The sequence below is a fragment of the Camelus dromedarius genome, chromosome 8 (assembly GCF_036321535.1).
Source record: "Camelus dromedarius isolate mCamDro1 chromosome 8, mCamDro1.pat, whole genome shotgun sequence".
Classification (NCBI taxonomy): Eukaryota; Metazoa; Chordata; class Mammalia; order Artiodactyla; family Camelidae; genus Camelus; species Camelus dromedarius.
In genome coordinates, this window is record NC_087443.1 from 60,944,671 (window position 1) to 60,962,491 (window position 17,821).

General features: G+C 36.7%; 1 protein-coding gene across 4 annotated transcripts in view; it reads left to right on the forward strand.

Annotated features, from left to right (window-relative positions):
• SLK (STE20 like kinase) overlaps positions 1-17,821 on the forward strand; it is an 81,677-nt gene that overhangs the window by 36,678 nt on the left and 27,178 nt on the right. For 2 of the 4 annotated variants that reach the window (XM_010987117.3, XM_010987118.3), the window contains 6 exons: positions 6,812-6,941; positions 7,684-7,808; positions 8,339-8,527; positions 9,079-9,204; positions 10,123-10,236; positions 13,524-17,205. In XM_010987117.3, coding sequence (XP_010985419.1) covers positions 6,812-6,941; positions 7,684-7,808; positions 8,339-8,527; positions 9,079-9,204; positions 10,123-10,236; positions 13,524-13,670 — 831 coding nt within the window. In that variant the 3' untranslated portion in view covers positions 13,671-17,205. Of the gene's footprint in view, positions 1-6,811; positions 6,942-7,683; positions 7,809-8,338; positions 8,528-9,078; positions 9,205-10,122; positions 10,237-13,523; positions 17,206-17,821 lie in introns of those variants that run through there. The other 2 variants (XM_064488385.1, XM_064488386.1) reach the window with 1 other exon arrangement.

A 17,821-nucleotide genomic window follows, 5' to 3' on the forward strand; every position in this document is an offset into this window, starting at 1 on the left:
GATGATGTTGACTTCTCCTCGTACAGAGTTTCCCAGGGCATTCTTTATGTAGTTCTGAATTCACACTAACGGTGACATTTAAGTTGCTAATATGAAATTAAGTGAAATGTTTGGAAAGTTGACTCCAGATGAATTAAACATGTATGTTAATGTATAATCCACTGTTTTCTAATTTTAATCATGTTGGAAGCTTGTATTTTTAAGTATAATGTCAATGTTTGATAGAAGACTTTCAGAACAGAAAAATATAGGGGGTGAGTATATAAGCTTTGTGCATATGAAAAGAATGCCTATTAAAAGGCCATTAATTCTATAAAGTTCAAAGTTCAAAGAAAAATGGTAACTGATAATGTTAAATGACAGATCAAACATATATTACTATTAGTAAGATAAGTAACTTAGTCAGATTTTATGTATTAAATATTTGATACCTTTTTTCTTGATTCAGAATATAGCAGTTACAAAAATAGACAATTTTTACTTATATATACTTGATTCTAGGTTATGATAAAGCTGAGCCAATTAATTAGTGAATTATTTACAAAACTGTATAAATTTGTATTTTCAGCAGATTTTTCTAGAATTATCCCACATGATTCTGTGAGGTCTTTTATACTTGGAATTGCCTTTCTTTTAATTAAGTTTGTACTCAGCCTGGAGGCAAAGAGAGAAGTGAGCTCAGTTTGTAGTTACAGATGTTAACGAAAGGAAAGAGACATGGATTATATATTAATTGTTGCTTTAAATTATCCTTTAATGTAATTTTATGCAGTTTAAAAAAGTGATTCCTAGACTTTTGAATTTTACATATTTATGAAAAGAAACATAGAAACAACAAAAACCATTGGGGTCCATGACAAATGGATTGCCATTAAAATTTTTTTTTATTTTTGTTGAGTAAGAATATTTTGAAACTGCTTTGCTTATCACCATCATTTCAATGAAGAGACTATTTTAATGCCATGAAAAATAAGGAAAATACCTCAGAATTTAAAATTTTAATAAAACTAGCCTATTTGAATAAATTGGTTTTTTCCCCTTCTGTGAGTGAGCCAGTGAAAAATTCTGTCCTGGCTTAGTGTCGGAATTGCTGCAGGCACACCTTGATCTGTTGCTCTTCATGTTACATGCTCTTTTGCAGTACTGTGTTTTTGTAACAAATTGAAGGTTTATGACAACTCTGCATTGAGCAAGTCTATCAGCACCATTTTTCCAACAGCGTTTGCTCACTTCATGTCTCTGTGTCACGTTTTGGTAATTCTCACAATGTTTCAAGCTTTTTCATTAGTACTGTATTTGTTATGGTGATCTGTGATCTTTGATGTTAATGCTATGACTTGCTGAAGGCTCAGATGATGGTAAGCATTCGTTAGGAACAAACTTTTTTAATTAAGTTATGTACATTGTTTTTTTTTTAGATGATGCTATTGCACTTAATATACTACAGTATAGTGTAAACATAACTTATATATTCACTGGCAAACCAAAAAATTCATGTGACTTGCTTTATTGCAATATTTGCTTTACTGAGGTGGTCTGGAGCCAAACCTGCAATATCTCCAAGGTATGCCTGTAGTTGATTATAGCGAACAAGGCATTTACTATGTGTGAGATCTGTTCTAAATGCTTTACCTATACGAACTCATTTAACCTCACAACATATGAGGTAGTTACTCTTATTACCCCCGTTCTACAGGTGAGGGAACTGAAGCACAGGAGGTAGAGTAACTCTCCCAAGTTCACACACTGGGTTAGTTGTAGAGCCAGAATTCTCATCCAGGCAAGTTTGGCTCCTTGTTTCATACACTGAACCACTGCCTCATGCTGCCTCTCATATTTAAGCTACCTCTTCTGTGCCTAATCTAAACTTTTACTGGCTTGGCCCACTGGCTGTTGACCATGACTTTTTAATAGATGAAGAGGAGGTCCTTGCTGGCCACATGTTGTCTATTTTTGGGTAATTTGAATTTCAAACCAATTAACAACTTGGTTTTGCCTTGAAAAGGAATATAGAGTTTTTTAATTCCAAAAGATAATATGTCAGACTCTGGAGTCAAAATTGAGAATTTAGTGTTGAACGAATTAGATGATCCTGTGCTTCAATAAAACTTTGTTGGTGATTTTTCATATAATATGAGGGGTTAGCCTGTATTTTCCAACTAAAGCTGGAAACAATAGTAAATTTCTTTTTGTAATTTTAATGGAATGTAGTAGTCTAACAGATTTCAAAAATATTTCTATTTAGCTACTGCTTTTGCTGAATAAAACTTGATAACTTTACAGAGTCTGATAGTTTAAACTTTTTTGAGAATTTATAAATAATAGCTGTATATTCATGGAGCTAGAATGTATTTGATCATCTAGTCCAGTGGTTTTCAAACTGTATTCCCAGGAGCTCTTGGTTTTGTAAGAAGCACCTCGAGAATCCTTCACAAAGTGAGGACAGCAGGGCTCTGGGCCCCTGCTTCCACTTCAGCTAAAGCGGCATCACTTTTCATCTGTTTTATAAACAGATTTTTGGGGTGAGTTTTTTAAAAAGAGAGTTCAGCTGGTTTAAGAAACAATGGCAGCAAACTAGAGTTTGGAAACCACTGATCTACTTCAGATCCCTTATTTTACAGATGAGAAAGAGGCCTCTTTGTTAAGTGACTTGTTCCAGGCCTCAAGAAACTCAACATTTGTATAATTACTCCTTCCATTTACAAAAAGTCATTTGGCTTTATTCTCACCTGGGAGGTGCATTGTATTCTGATCCACAGGGCATTGCTCAGGTCATGATTCAGTCTTTTCAGTTGTCATCCTGTGCAGTCTTCAACGCCCAAATGCAGGACGTAAGTCCCACATGCCTTGTAGGGGGATGCCTTCTTTTGTTTTACTTGCTTTTTCTTTGGCTCACATGTGTCTTTTCATTTTCATTTGTTGTAAATCTAGAAGATTGATAGATGATAATGTCAGTAATGACAATAGTAATAACCTGACATGAACTTTACAGTACAGTGTTCTTCAAAGAGTTTTCAAATTTGATTCCGCTGCCAACCCCTCATATCGGGATGGAGTGTGTCCATTTTACAGATGAAGAAATTGAGGCACAGAAGACTAAGTGATTTGCCTAAAGTCACAAAAGAGATTAATTGTAGAGCTGGAATTAGAACACTTCTACTACAGTGTTCTTTTTTCTGTCTACCCCGCCAAGAAATATCTTTCCAGTAGTATTTTATGAGCTTTGCACATGTGAGAAATTGAATGCTGTGATTAGATTTTTATCTTCGTGTGAAGTGGCATTTTGATTGCATATGTGTTTATGTAGATGTCTTAATTATGGGTATGGTCAGAAAAGAAAGCCATGTTAAAAAAGTGGTGATTTTAGTTCCACTTAGTTTTCACTATTCATATTGTCCATAATGAATAGTGGGTTGCTGTTCTCTTTGCTGTAGTTTTAAATTAAGTCTGGAATTCCAAGCTGTATTCTTTCTCACAGTTTCTGTAGGGAAATGACTAGCTCATTTAACACTGTAAGTTTTGTTTGTGATGTTTGATATACACAGCTGGAGCAGATAGAGTACAGCTTGAATACATCCCCTCCTTTTCCCTCTTCTGGAATTACTTGTTTTTTTTTTTATTATTGGCAGCCATTGGACTCTTTATCGTTTTCTAAAAGAGTAAGCGAAACGTTAATTTTTTTGACGAGAGGGAGAAATTAAGAATTATGATCACTTTTCTGATCATTACCGTTTTTAGCTTTTCTTTTAAAATGATCAAATTCTGTACAAATAGCGCCATATATCATAACCCTTTCTTACAGTTTTCTAGAACCCAAAGCCGTATTTTAATGTTCACAGTTATCTAATATGTTAAAATTCCTTATCGGAATTGAAACTTGTACATTTAAAGGGCACTCATTTTGCCATTTATGTGTCCATTTTGAAGTTGTTACTTCTAGTGATCAACTCAACCTATTAATTTTTTTTTAATGAAAGTAATTTATGCAGTCTTTTTGGAATGTAAGATCACGTTTCTTTTAGATCCTAGGAGTAATTTCAAATTACAGATTCCACTGTGAGTGTTTTATACTTGCCTTCTGAAGTTAAGACATTTAATGAAAGGTCAATAATATAAATTTTTATTTCTTTTGTGGTAATAAAATATATTAATTAGTGTGTAAGGGACCTTTTAGGTAGTTTTTAGCTTTAATATAAAAAATCAGTTGTACAGTATCCTTGACTATGTAATCATCTACACTCTGCTTAATTATTCTAGTCCATAGCTCTGTAAGGCAGCTGATGTATTTGCAGACTCTGACTGTTAAGGAGCGCTTCCGTACGCTGCCTGCCTTGACTCTTACCTGGGGGTCCTTATTTTATCTTCTGGAGCAGCACAGTGCTAGTTTTGTCTGCTGCTATAAAGTCTTAGCTCTTTTTTTCCTCTTATACATTGGCTACTTCAGGGCATGCTTCTGTAGTTCTTTGTCATTCACTGTGTGTCTTTGTTTCTGAACCCTTTATTCCTTGCTTTGAATTTTCTCTGGTTTATTTTTGAAGTGTTGAAAGTTTTATACTAAGGGAAGGGGCCCGTTACTGTTTATGTGGACTGACAGATAAAACCAGTTTGGGACCAACAGAGTAGAAACTCCTTGAAGGCAGTACTGTCTTGATTAATTTTGGTAACCCTGTGAGTAGTGCAGTGTCTAGAATTTACTAAGTGCTTAATAAAAGTTTTCTTTGAATTAAACTCTTATCTTGCTTAATTTAGATATAAATATAATAATATGACCCAAAATTGCATTGATGAGAAACCACATTCACTTGTTTGGTAACACTGGCTTATACGATACAGTCGACCCTTGAACAACTTGGATGTTGGGGTGCTGACCCTCTGTGCAGTAGAAAATTCATGTATAACTTTACAGTGGGCCCTCCATGTTTGTGGTTCTGTGTCTGCACATTCAGCCAACTGTAGATTGTGTAGTCTACTAGTACACAGTTAGTGAGAAAAGTCCACATTTAAGTTCAAACCTGTGTTGTTCAAGGGTCCACTATATTTACCTTTTTTATTTTCACATAAATATTTTATTTGCCCCATCTTTTACACTTGATTTCTTTGAGTCTAAATGTAGTGTTTTATTTATAATTTGGATCCATTATTTCTGTCCACACAAATACTTTATAAAGTTCTTTATGCAAACCAATTGTAAACATGTTGAACAAAAGAAAACTTTTGATACATCTGCAGGTTATATTGTTTATTAAAGAAGTTTGCATATAGAAATTTTACAGTGAAATTAGAGAATCAATTTAATTTTTATTACAAATGATATTTACTATAGGGAAAAGAGAAGCTTGGGAACAACTTAGATTGTTATAACTGCTTACAAGATAGGATGGAGATTTTGCATCTCTTTAAAATTCAAAAGCCTTATTCTAGATAGTTGAATTTAAATATGTATTGAGTTTGTTTCTTTTATTTTTTTGCTGTGATTAAGTTATATAGGTGACTGTAGTCAAGTTGGCAGTTGTATTTTAGGGAGACAATTCATTAGTTTTTCTATTACTGTATATTTGTATTTATGCTAAAATACACATCATGATGCAGATGAGACAGCAGCATTTTTGATGAGAAATTACTTTAACAGGATGTCGTGGGATGGTAAGATCTGATTCTTACTTCCAGAGAAACAGTGAGACAAGCATCTTGAGGAACACTGCTAGACTCACTCTTTGTGCCCTGAGCACCAGACTGGTATTGATCCACATCCTTTCAGACTGTCTAAGGCCTAAAAAATAGTTTCGAAATGGATCTTGGGATTTTATCATCTCTTGGATCTGCAAGAGGAAGGATTATAGGTGAAGTGCTGCTTCAACCCTAAATTCCCAAATCCACACTTAAATTGATCAGAATATCCTTTGAGCTAATCAGAAACTGCTATAACTGCCAAGAGAGGGATGGAGATGCAAACATTTACTGGCAAAATTTGCATTTCTTTGATTTGGATATTTTTCCTTTCCTTCTGTAAATGTATGATTTAGCATAGAGACCAGAAGTCATTTTAACCTTTTCTTTTCTTACATAGTAATTGAAAGATTTTTTTTTAAAGTATAAATCTGTCATTTGTACAAATAGTATTTGCTCAGTAAATATTGAGTGAATGAGTGGATCCCAAATATTTTTGTAGAATTCTCTGATTATAAGGAATTTGTTTATAGAGTTACAAAACTAGTTCTAGTTCACATTTCTCTAGCAATGCATCATTTCTCATTAAGTCCTTAAAGTATTATTCTTTTTAGGTGTAGGCTGTAGATAAATAAACTGTCTTTCTCTATTTAGTGCAGCCATGGTGTTTCTTCCTAACTCTGTATTATTAGAAAAATAGAGAGTTTTAAATCCCAGTATCTAATTTACTTACTTGCTCTTTTTTGCCATTCTTTCTAAGAGGCATTTCTTGTTTATTCTTGTTTTAGCCACACTGCAGTGGAATGAATAGTCAGTTTTAGAAGCTGTAAATTTATTTTTTTCCTAAAGATGTTAGTGTAATAGAGCATTTTAATCATGAGTGGGTTATTGACTTCTTTTGTGTGTATTATTCTTAATAGTGAGTTTAGAATATTATGTATTCTAGTACTTTCTGGGTTTGAATTGGGTGACTAATACATTTATATTGTGTCTATACTGTATAATTTTGGTGATTTTTAAATCTAGTTAACTTCAAAAACTTGATTCAGAAATCTTGTTAACCACTAACATATACAGTCAGGTAGATAAATGGATCTTTCGCTCAGTAGATACTTATTAACTGCTGGTTAACTATGTCTAATAGGAACAAGAGTTTGTTCAGAAGCAACAACAAGAATTAGATGGCTCTCTGAAAAAGATCATCCAGCAGCAGAAGGCAGAGTTAGCCAACATCGAAAGAGAGTGTCTGAATAACAAGCAGCAGCTCATGAGAGGTATATGGAATTACGCAGCATATGTGTATATATCAGATATCTCAAAACATTGCAGAGATACATACCTTGGAAATTATTTGAATGTTTTCCTTTGCTACAATGATAGAGGGAAAGATTAAGAAAGTTGAGGTAAAGAAGAGGGAAATAACTTTTTAAAATTAAGAAATACTGCAAGATCCAGGGGGAGGAAACAGCTCAGTGGTAGAGCTCATGCCCAGCACACACAAGGTTCTGGGTTCAATCCCCAGGACCTCCGTTAAATGAGTAAATAAACCTAATTACTATCCCCCCCCAAAAAAACCCCATAAATACTGCAAGATATAGAATTCCTTTATGGCAATAGAAGTGAACATAATCCTTGAAACATCTTTTTGTCCAGATGATGCTGGAAATATACCTGAATAATTTTATTTACTCATTATGCCTTAAAATGTTGGTATACTTAATTGGCTACATGATAGGATGGAATTTTAAGCTGTTATTTCCCCTAACAAATACCGTAGACTTTTTTTCTTTCTTATTGAGATGATTAAATGGAATTTTGATATTGGGGCGGGGCATTCACTGTTTATAGGACATTAGAACAGGATGGATATTATCTTTACATTGGTAATATTTATAGCTCAATGTCCATGTGTGTATGTCAGTGTATTAAGACACTTTTATGTAAATATTGAAGGCCGAAGTACATTAGTAAAAAGAGCAAAGTGACATTTTGAAAATTGCTTTCTTCTCCTCTTAGCTCGAGAAGCTGCGATTTGGGAGCTTGAAGAACGACACTTACAAGAAAAACACCAGCTGCTCAAACAGCAACTTAAAGATCAGTATTTTATGCAAAGACATCAGCTACTTAAGCGCCATGAGAAGGTTAATGAAAGGAAAATTTGTTCACTTTTTTGTTCATTTTAAAGTTTGCAGAGCTATTTATCTTTGAAACTTAGGTTTCTTAGAGGATACCTTTTAGATTTTGTTTCTTTCTTTTATCCTAAAATGTCTTTGATGAATTGGAGTAATTAATTGTATGTTGATCATGATTACAAACTTCTTTTCTATAAATTCCAAGGAATGTAACTAATTACAATGCTTAAAGACCTCTATACGTTATAATCTTCATCTTGTCTCTTAAAGGCAGTTATTTTGGCTCCATTTCTGGTTCAGGTATCTTAAAAATATAGACTCCCCTATACTTAGTAAAAGAGAGTCAATATGAGACTCTTACCACTAAAAGCTTTATTTTTCTTATAAATTATTTTTTGCCTAATATTTTGCTGGTTGGTATGCAACAAGGAGAGAGTAATTTTGGGAAACAACAGCAAAATGACATGTTTGAGCATACATGTGGGTACTGAGTATTAAATTATATCTCCATCACTGGATTCTGTCTAAAACTTTCTTAGGAAACAGAACAAATGCAGCGCTATAATCAACGACTTATTGAGGAATTGAAAAACAGACAGACTCAAGAAAGAGCAAGACTGCCTAAGATTCAGCGCAGTGAAGCCAAGACACGAATGGCCATGTTTAAGAAGAGTTTGAGAATTAACTCAACAGCAACACCAGATCAGGACCGTGACAAAATTAAACAAGTACATAAGCAAATTACTCTCTTCTCTTTTAGGTTTAAAAATTTTGGATTGCCCTTATTAGTACCACATAATTGTGTTGTAAACATTTAGAGTCACCTTGGGCTTTCTGATGTTCACCACGGCTGTGTGGGCCGGGGCTAGACATATGGCATATGCCAACTCAGTCTTCCTCAGGTGCTGGCCGCAGAGAGCTGTTTTCTTCCGTGCCTCACATCAGATCCAGGGCTAGACTGGCCCTAGGACCAGCCCTGGGAACAAGATGGCCAGGTTTTTAGTCAAACTTACGGCCTTATACAATCACAGGTTCCACACACAAACTAACGGAGGTCACAAAGCAGACAGGAGGAACAAGGTTTTAATCAGAAGTGTCTCCCCACCTCCCTACCCCCCACCAAAGCCATGATGCAGACTCCAGCATTGAGTACCAGTGTATTATTACTTGCAGCTTTAGTTTATTATACTTTAAGCTTCGTTAAATTCCTTAATTACACCTTTGAAAGATGCAGAAATTACATTACTTGATATTTATCTTTTGTTTTTCTTATTTATAGTTTGCTTCTCAAGAAGAAAAGAGGCAGAAAAACGAGAGAATGGCTCAGCATCAAAAACATGAAAATCAAATGCGGGATCTTCAGCTGCAGTGTGAAGCCAACGTCCGCGAACTGCATCAACTACAGGTTAGTCCAGACACGTGAGGACAAAGCTGGTGGCACGTGCGCAGAGCAGGTGGCTGGTTGTGAGGAAGTAACGGCTACTCAGAGGGAGCGGCACCACGGTGCTTGTGAAGATGGGGTTAAAAGATTCTCTTTCCTGTGTAGACCCCAATGAAGATCAGCTTAGTGTCACAGGCACTTGATCAGATTTTATATAACCGTGATTAATATGCACATGGAGCTAATTTATAATCTAAGGAGTTGAATCCTTCAAAAGTACTATTGAGAATTCTTAATATATTTTGCAAAGAAGATGAACAAAGGTTTTAAAATGATGTGGGCAGTTTTATCGTATTTGGAATTTAAAATTTCTTTTTAATTTAGGGAGAAACAGTTCATTTTCTTCAAACTTTTTGAAAAAAGTGATAAATATATGGTAATTTTTCTCCTAAAGAATTTAAACACTACTTTGGAGATGACTGTTTTTGAACCGTACCTGAAGCCTGCAGCCCGTATGTCTTAAAACGTTGATAGCTTCAGAGTAGCGTGTACATTGTGGGTATTCTACATATTTGCTTACCTTACTAGAGCAGAGTAGTTTCTGGTCCCATGTTCTGGTGGTACCTTTGGGTAAAGTGCTTGCAGGGCACCCTCCGCAGTGTCTGTCTCCTGAGTGAACCTTCCTAGAAAGGGAAATGAGGATCAAACTCATTCTTTCTATTCAAGTTCTCTCCACATGGTGAATAACAGTTCTAGCCTCTAAACTTGCCAAAATGAAGCTGTGACTCATTTCATAATTCTTGGCCCTCGATTGTTAGCAGAGAATTTCAACCTCAGTAATAGCTTGATGTTTGGTGAATACTTTATTATTTTGTAAGATAATTGTATTGTGAATAGTAGCTAACTTGATCTGAAATTTTTTAATCCAAACTTTATTTTCAGAATGAAAAATGCCACCTATTGGTTGAGCATGAGACTCAGAAACTAAAGGAGCTAGATGAGGAACACAGCCAGGAATTAAAGGAATGGAGAGAGAAACTGAGACCGAGGAAAAAGGTAATTTTATGATGATAGGTTTTTTTTTTTTTACGGGGGGAATGTTTATTTATTTATTTAATGGCGGTACTAGGGACTGAACCCTGAACCTCAGGCATGCTAAGCATGCAGGAAAAAGGTAATTTTAAAAGCTTGAATTAAAATATGCTTGCATTCATCCATCCCTCCATCCTCCCAGCTGTTGGCTCTTTACCTAATGTGTGTCAGGTAGTGTCAGGGACAGGAGATGCAGAGATGAAGAGTCAGATTTTCCCCCAAAGGTTCAGAATCTAGTGACAAGCAATTGCAGATCAGTAGGAGCATTTCTATGAAGGAAGGAAGAACAGGATACAGAACAGAGTAGCACAGTGAACCAACAAAGAAGGAGGAGTGCTTACATCTGCCCGGTGAAGTCAGGAAGCGTTAGAGAGGAAATGCCTTGTAAACCATGAGGCTTGAAGGATGAGTAAGGCCGGCGGACAGATTGGAGTGGGATGGAGCAATTTAAGCACAGAAAAGAGAATGAGTGAAAAGAATGTGTACTGGAACCATAAGTAGCTCCCTATCATTGTAGCATTAAGGGGAGTGGGTGCCTGTGTGTTGGCATTCCAGGGGGAGAGAAAGAAGGGATGACAGCTTAGTCTGGATGGGTCAACTGGAGCTAGATTACAAGGCCCTTATGTGCGGGGTCAATTGACGATCTAGTAAAATAGGAATGGCCTCCCTCCCCCGAGCCAGCCAACCACCATCTTCCTTCTTTGCGCTTGACTCCCTGCTAGCCTGGTCCAGTTGATCAACCATTTCCGTCTTTGCTGTTACTGTATGAGTCTCTCTCTGCTAACTCTCAAACTTAAACCTTTGTTTTCTCCTGTGCTTCCTACCTATCCTTTCTCCCATTTAGCTAGTCAACTGATGAAGAAAATATATATTTAGCACCTACCATGTGCTAAAGCTTTCTGGAAGAAAAGAACTGATCAAGTCAGCTTTTTAACTTGCATTTTATTTATTGTTAAATTTTTCGACAGGTACCACATTCCTGTGTTTCTGAATTCAAAAAGTGGGGTGAAAGCGGGGTGAAAGCGGGGTGCAAGTGAGAAGTCCCTCTTCCTCCAGGTCCTTCACTCCCTGCAGCCCAGCTTTTGCCTCAGGCTCCTCCCAGGTTGAACTCGTTGGCAGTGGTCACAATCCTATAGTGTTATCTACCTGTTCTTGTTAAAAATCTTTTTTCTTTTTTCTTTTTTTTAGTTCAGATGCTTCATAGCTTTATTTCATAGGTTTATTTCAAATTTTTATTTCTTAAAATTCTCTTCTCGCCTGACTTTTGTGACATACTCTCTCCTTTCTCTCTGCTCTTTATCACCTTTTCTTTGCCTTCTAGTCACCTGAAATGTAGGCATTTCCCAGTTGTGCACTCTGAGCTCTGCTCTTTATCTTGATGATCTTGTAGCTGATCGTGGCTTCAACTGCCGCACGTTTAAGGGTAATTCCAAATCTTACACAGAACACAGGTTCTAAAGTCTTATAGGTCTGGGTTCAGATCTCGTTGCTGACACTGACTAACTTGGTTACTTAACACTTCTGAGCCCAGTTTTCTTTATTTCGAAAATGAGGATGTTACTGGGGTTGTTAAGACAGTTAACAGAAGTGATGTGTGCAGTCCTTGTCCCAGTACTTGAGATGTGGTCAAGGCCCAGTGAGTGGTTGTTACTGCTGTTATTGTTTACTGTTTCTAGTATCAGTTCACTCTCTAAGCTCTCATTTTCCATCTGGATGTTCCATTCCTCCTCATTTCATTCATTCTGTTCCATTATCATCTCATCGAAGGTTTCTTTTCTTGATCACCCTATATAAAATAGCCTCAGTGCCCACCACCAGACACACTTCCTATTGTTTGTCTTCTTCCACCAGAATGTAAGCTCCTTGAAAGCAGGGACATTATCTCTCTGTTCATTGATAAATACCCAGCTTCTGGAGCAGTTCCTGCACACTGTAAATGATCAGTACATACCTGTCATGTGTTGTTGAATGTTGACTAAAGATTGTAAACTCAGTGGTGCTACAACTCAACTCAACATCTTTTTTCCTTTATTTCCATCTCACCTTTCCCCTCTCTAGTCTTACCCACCATCAGATGTTCTTCCCAACATTCCTGTTCTCTTAAGTGGCATGTAGGCTAGAAACCCGAGTTATTTTTCATTTCCATCACACCCCACATTCAATCAGATGACAGATAATTTTGACTCTCTTTTCATAAGTTTTTCCCATTACTGTCTTCCTACTATTTGCTTAAAATTGTTTGGTAATGTCCTACTGGTCATTCTGGTCTCTAGTTCCCATCCCTTTCCTCCTACTTGGCTGCCGTCATCAGAATATTTATCTTCAAGAGCATCTCTGATACTGTTTTAGTGGCGTTGATAAATCTTCAGTTCCATCAGAATAGAATATAAATGCCTTGCTTTGACTCTGAAGCCTTCATAGAGCCACACTCGGGCCACATGAGCCTTTCTAGCTTTGTTCCCGCTAGCCTGTTTGTTCCCAGTTCATGTTCCAGTACTGGGTGTAATCACCATTCCTCACACCAGCTCCACAGTTTCCTGCCTCCGTGCAATGTTTCAGCTCGTCCTGTCTGTCAGATTCCTATCTTTCCTGTGAAACTAAGCTCGTGCTTTTCCTCTTCTGAGAAACCTTCCTGTATCCTTCCATCTTTTCCTATACTTTGTGTCTTTACAGCAGCGCTTCTCCCTGAGTCTCTGTCCACAGAGTCATTGGTACCTCAGATACTTATCAAGCACTTACTATATTTGCTCCGAATTGTGGTAATGTGAAGATGAATCTGGTTTAGGTCTTAACCTTCAAACAGTTTATAGTTCAATGTGGAAGAAAAGACATGCACATCAATAATCAAAATAAAAAATAGAAAATGGTGAGTTCCACGTGGGAGAGTCAGATGATAGTTAATAATAGGTGCCATCTGTTGAGTGCCAGTATGTATTAAGTACATTATTACATTTAATCCTCACAAAGCAACCCAGTGAAGTAGACGGTATTATGGCTATTTCATAGCAGAACATTGAAATGATTATGTAATATAGAGAAGTTAAGTCATTGACCCAAGTTATCCATTCATGTGGCTGAGCCGAGACTTGAACCTCGAGCCACGCAGCCTATGGTCCTAGCCACTGAGCAGTCTCTGCTTCCTTAGGATAACATACAGGGAAAGTCTTTGGGGCAAATAATTTTATCTTGACTCTCAGAGTAAATTCTATTTGTAATACCAGTGCGTAATTTTTTTTTCCTTCCTTTTTAAGACACTGGAAGAAGAGTTTGCTAGGAAACTGCAGGAACAGGAAGTGTTCTTTAAGATGACCGGGGAGTCTGAATGCCTTAACCCTTCAACACAGAGCCGGATTTCCAAATTCTATCCTATTCCTAGCTTGCATTCCACTGGATCTTAACATGGGAAGCAATCTGTGGTTCAGTTTTGGCTTTTTAAATATGTCGCTCTGTTCTCTTCATCTTCTGCCACAGTCTGTGTCAGACAGCTCATGAAGACAATCACCTGCCTCACCTTCTAGGTGTTTTTTTGTTGTTGTTGTTGTTTGTTTGTTTAGCAAAGATGAAGGGAAAGGAGCTAAGACAGATGCTGGGCCATGTTGGCAAAATAGCGTCTTGCAGTAATTCCCTAAGGTGATTTTGTATATAGTCTTAAAAATTGTGTTATTTACACACTGTTACCTGAAAAACTGGTAGAGATATAATGTTTAAAGTTATTTAAAAAAAACTGTTACGTCATTTAAGTATTAGTAAATATCTTTTTACCTGACTTCTCAATGATGGATAAAGTTTATAGTTCAAACTCTGCTGTAGAGAGTTGGAATAATTTTCTTTTGGTGAATCAGGTCTCATGAAGAAGTTACGAGTTGCTCAAAATATGATATTGATTCAGTAAATAAATCTATTATCTTTAAATATTAGCAACACACTCTTTTAAAAGAGAAAAATTATTTCAATAATTTGTCTAAACCAAGTACCTGTTTAGGCATGAGCAAATAATTAAGGGTGCTAGTTTTATTAAAATAGTGCCTAAAACACTAAATTTCAGTTGAGTCTAAAATAGCATTTTCTTTTTTGATTCAACAGGGACAAAACACCCTTAGCATTAAGCATTACTGTTTTTTAAATCTTGCTCCTGTTACCACTTGATAGAAATGTTCATCCTAAACTATATGTTGCACAAAGTTGGAAAGGAGGGAAAAATAAAAGGTAGATGTCCAGACTGGAAGTGTAGAACTTACCAAATTCAAAGAGATGCAGATTTAGGTTATCTCAACTTATTTCCTAAAAAAAAATACATGAGCTGGTTAAGTGACTTCTCTCATCTTAGCAAACCCTGTTTAAAATTCTGTCAGGGGCTGGCAGGCTCTGAGTTATATTTATGAATATATTTTTCTGAAGTTAATCTTAAGAGAGGCATTTGTTCAGAATAGTTTTCAGGAAAGAATTTAAATGAAATATTTAGGCAAATACCAGAAATGACTTCTTGTTGTTTTGAAATAAAGTCATTTATATTTTGGTTTTATTTTGCTCTATGTTTAAATTATTTACTTCGATTTGAAGTGGGAAAAGCCTGAAACCTTTGTCATGTGGTTGCTGATACATATAATTGTTAATGAAATGTTCACTCCCAGTCCCTCTTGAGGCTTAGGATTTCCCACAGGTGTCAGGTCGAACAGGATGACAGACCACACTCTGGGGTGTGAGACAGTGCGTTTGTAGATGAAACTTGCTGCCTGCCATTTGTGGCCTGTTCTCTTATGAGTACTGGGTGCCAGTTCTAGAGGTTTCAGGTTTTAGTTATTTGAGGCTGGTGAAAAATTCAGATGAAACTTTGCGGGAGCACTGACTCATGTTAAGAAAATGTAAATATCGGTAGCACTTTCTTGCAGTTAATTTGGAAACTTTGAGTGCTGAGCCTTATTTTGTCAGTGGTTTAGATGATTAAAAATGCATGTGATTTTAATTTTGTAATTGTTTTGACAAGCATTATTTACTTGGGCAACTTTGTAGGTAGCCTCAACTTCTGGCCAAGTTTGTTTTTTATATAAATATATTATACATATATATATCATGTATGGTTGTAAATTCATACACTTATCACATGAATGTGTTACTGTATACAAAACTCTTTTAATGCTTTATTCTCAAATGCTGGGTTGAAAAATGTTTTGAAAGCCTTTTAAAATATATATCTTTATAAAGTAATGTTCAGGATGATGATGGAAATTGTTTATATTGCTATGATAGATATGACAGTATAATGTTATCCAGTGTATTTAACGATTTATTTCATGAGGGAGAGAGGAGGAAGGTTCTCATACCACTTTCTCCTTTGAAATTTTCAGTTTATTGGCTTTTTAAAAATTAATACTTCAGGCAGTGGACATTTTTCCAGTATCATTTAAATGATATCCTGAGTGCTGAATAGTTTATGGCACATAATTAATTTGGTCTGAATATTTGGTTCTTTTTATTTCTTTCAACTTGACATTCAGAGTATTGAGTAAAGGAAAGAGGCTCAGAGTAGAACGGTTGACACTCCGGTAAGTTTATTAGCAGCTCTTGCATCTCCCTGAAAACTGCCCTTTGGATTCAAGTGTTCACGCTCGAGTTCTCTTTCAAGTATGACCTGACCATGTTCATGTGGGCACCGGGCTACAGAATGATACATGTATAGAGGTAAAAACCTTCATTTGAATACTTACAGTTACATAAATCTTTTCAAAACCTGTTTTGTCATAGACCATGCCGTTTGTACCCATCCCTGCCCACTTCTTGTCAGACCCTGTCTTCCCGTAGATAATAGTGATCGTTCTCTCTTGCGTGAAGTGCAGGTGGGGAGCTGGGGACGGGCACAGACTTCCTTGAAATCGAACAGTAGTCAGCTCTATTCCTGATTGGGTGGTTTTGTTGCTGTGGCAGGATGTGCTATGAAAGGCGTAAAAGAAGCTCCCCCTCTGTGCACCCTAGTTCCCCAGCCTCCCCTCGTCTCCCTGCGCTCTGCGGCACGCCCGCCGCCGCACTTCTGCAGGGCGAGCTCACGGAGCTCGTTGCACCAGGTTGCCTTTCCTAGTCCTGTCAATCCATGGTTGGGTGTGAATTGCTGAATTAGCTGCTATACTATATGGAGTCACAGTTAAGCTTTTTCTTACCCTTTTTATGGGGACGCTATAGGGTGGGTAAGGAGGAAATTTGGAGTGCTTGTACCTTGCTGAAAATATTAGAACTTTCCTGTGACAGGATACAGCAAATTGTAATTAAATATAAACCAGAACCAGAGCTACCTCTAAGTAGTGTTTCCTCAAGCACAAAGCTCTCAGGCATATAAGACCCACGTTAACGGAGGGTCTCTGATTTCTTGAGCATCAGCGAGTTTCAGAAGTGACTGTCTTTTGTATTCTTCTAGTTCCCTTATAACGACACACTTTTCCCCATTCCACACTGTGCTTAAATGACAAAGACTGCTGAGAAGCTAAATTCTATCAAATGATTAGCTAGAGATAACTGCTGATTAAAGGACAATGTAGAACTGAGGTGGAGGAGGAGAGCGCTTTAGTTCCAGTTCTAAGAGGCTTCTGATTGAATATATCAGTTCTTTTCTGGGAAATGATCTTTTATAGGAAATGGGATATTTTAAATGCTTTTCTTAAGTTGAAGGCACAACAGTTAATGCCTATTGTTGCTATCCTGTGGCTGACATGGTTTTGATGTAGCTTTACATTTTCCGCTATGAAGCTTGGGGTAGAATGTTACACCAGTTTTAAATGTTGGCTGTAGCTTTTTGTGATCCTTCTCTCATTTGCAGTGTAATAGCTTCACAAACTAAGTTTTCAGAAAGAATTTTGTTTCAGAAAATGCCTCGTTTCTTTGGGAGCAATGTGTCTTTTCAATCATGGGATTGACAAATGAAAAATAAAGTTATTTCTTAATCTACTTTGGGAAGCAGTCTTTCATTGAGAATCTCTGAAACTAGATTGTCCTGCCTGAGAAGGTTTTGTAGCATTTTTTAAATCCTAATTATATTTTAAAACGTGCAGTCCTCCAGATCTTCTTAACCTTCAGACTTTTTAGTGTTCCATACCATCTGTAGTCACCACACACAACAGTGTCCTTCTCACCAGTAACTTGGAGTGTCTTTTCATTGAGTAAACCCCTCCTTTGGGTGGTGCTTAAATATTTCCATCAAAATACTTATATATCATTTTTTATTTTTTTTCCCTTGGGATGGATTATTTTTCTCACCAAACATTTCACAAACTGTATGACCTCACTTCTGCTAAAAATAACCTTTTTCCATCATTCATGTGTTGATGCAAGATTCAGTAGACACTAGGCTGCATCATTTGGCAAGTTGTCAGCTTGGCTGGAGGGAGGCATGGCATGTCATTTTCTAATCCAGGAGCATTGCACACTACAGCACTCATGCTTGACTTTTTTTTTTTTTTTTTTTAATGAAACAAAAGAGACTCAGATCCACTGCCATCCAGCTGAGGACATAGCTCATATCTGGGTTCTGTCTGGAGAAGCTAGCCAGTTTGGGCTTCCTAGC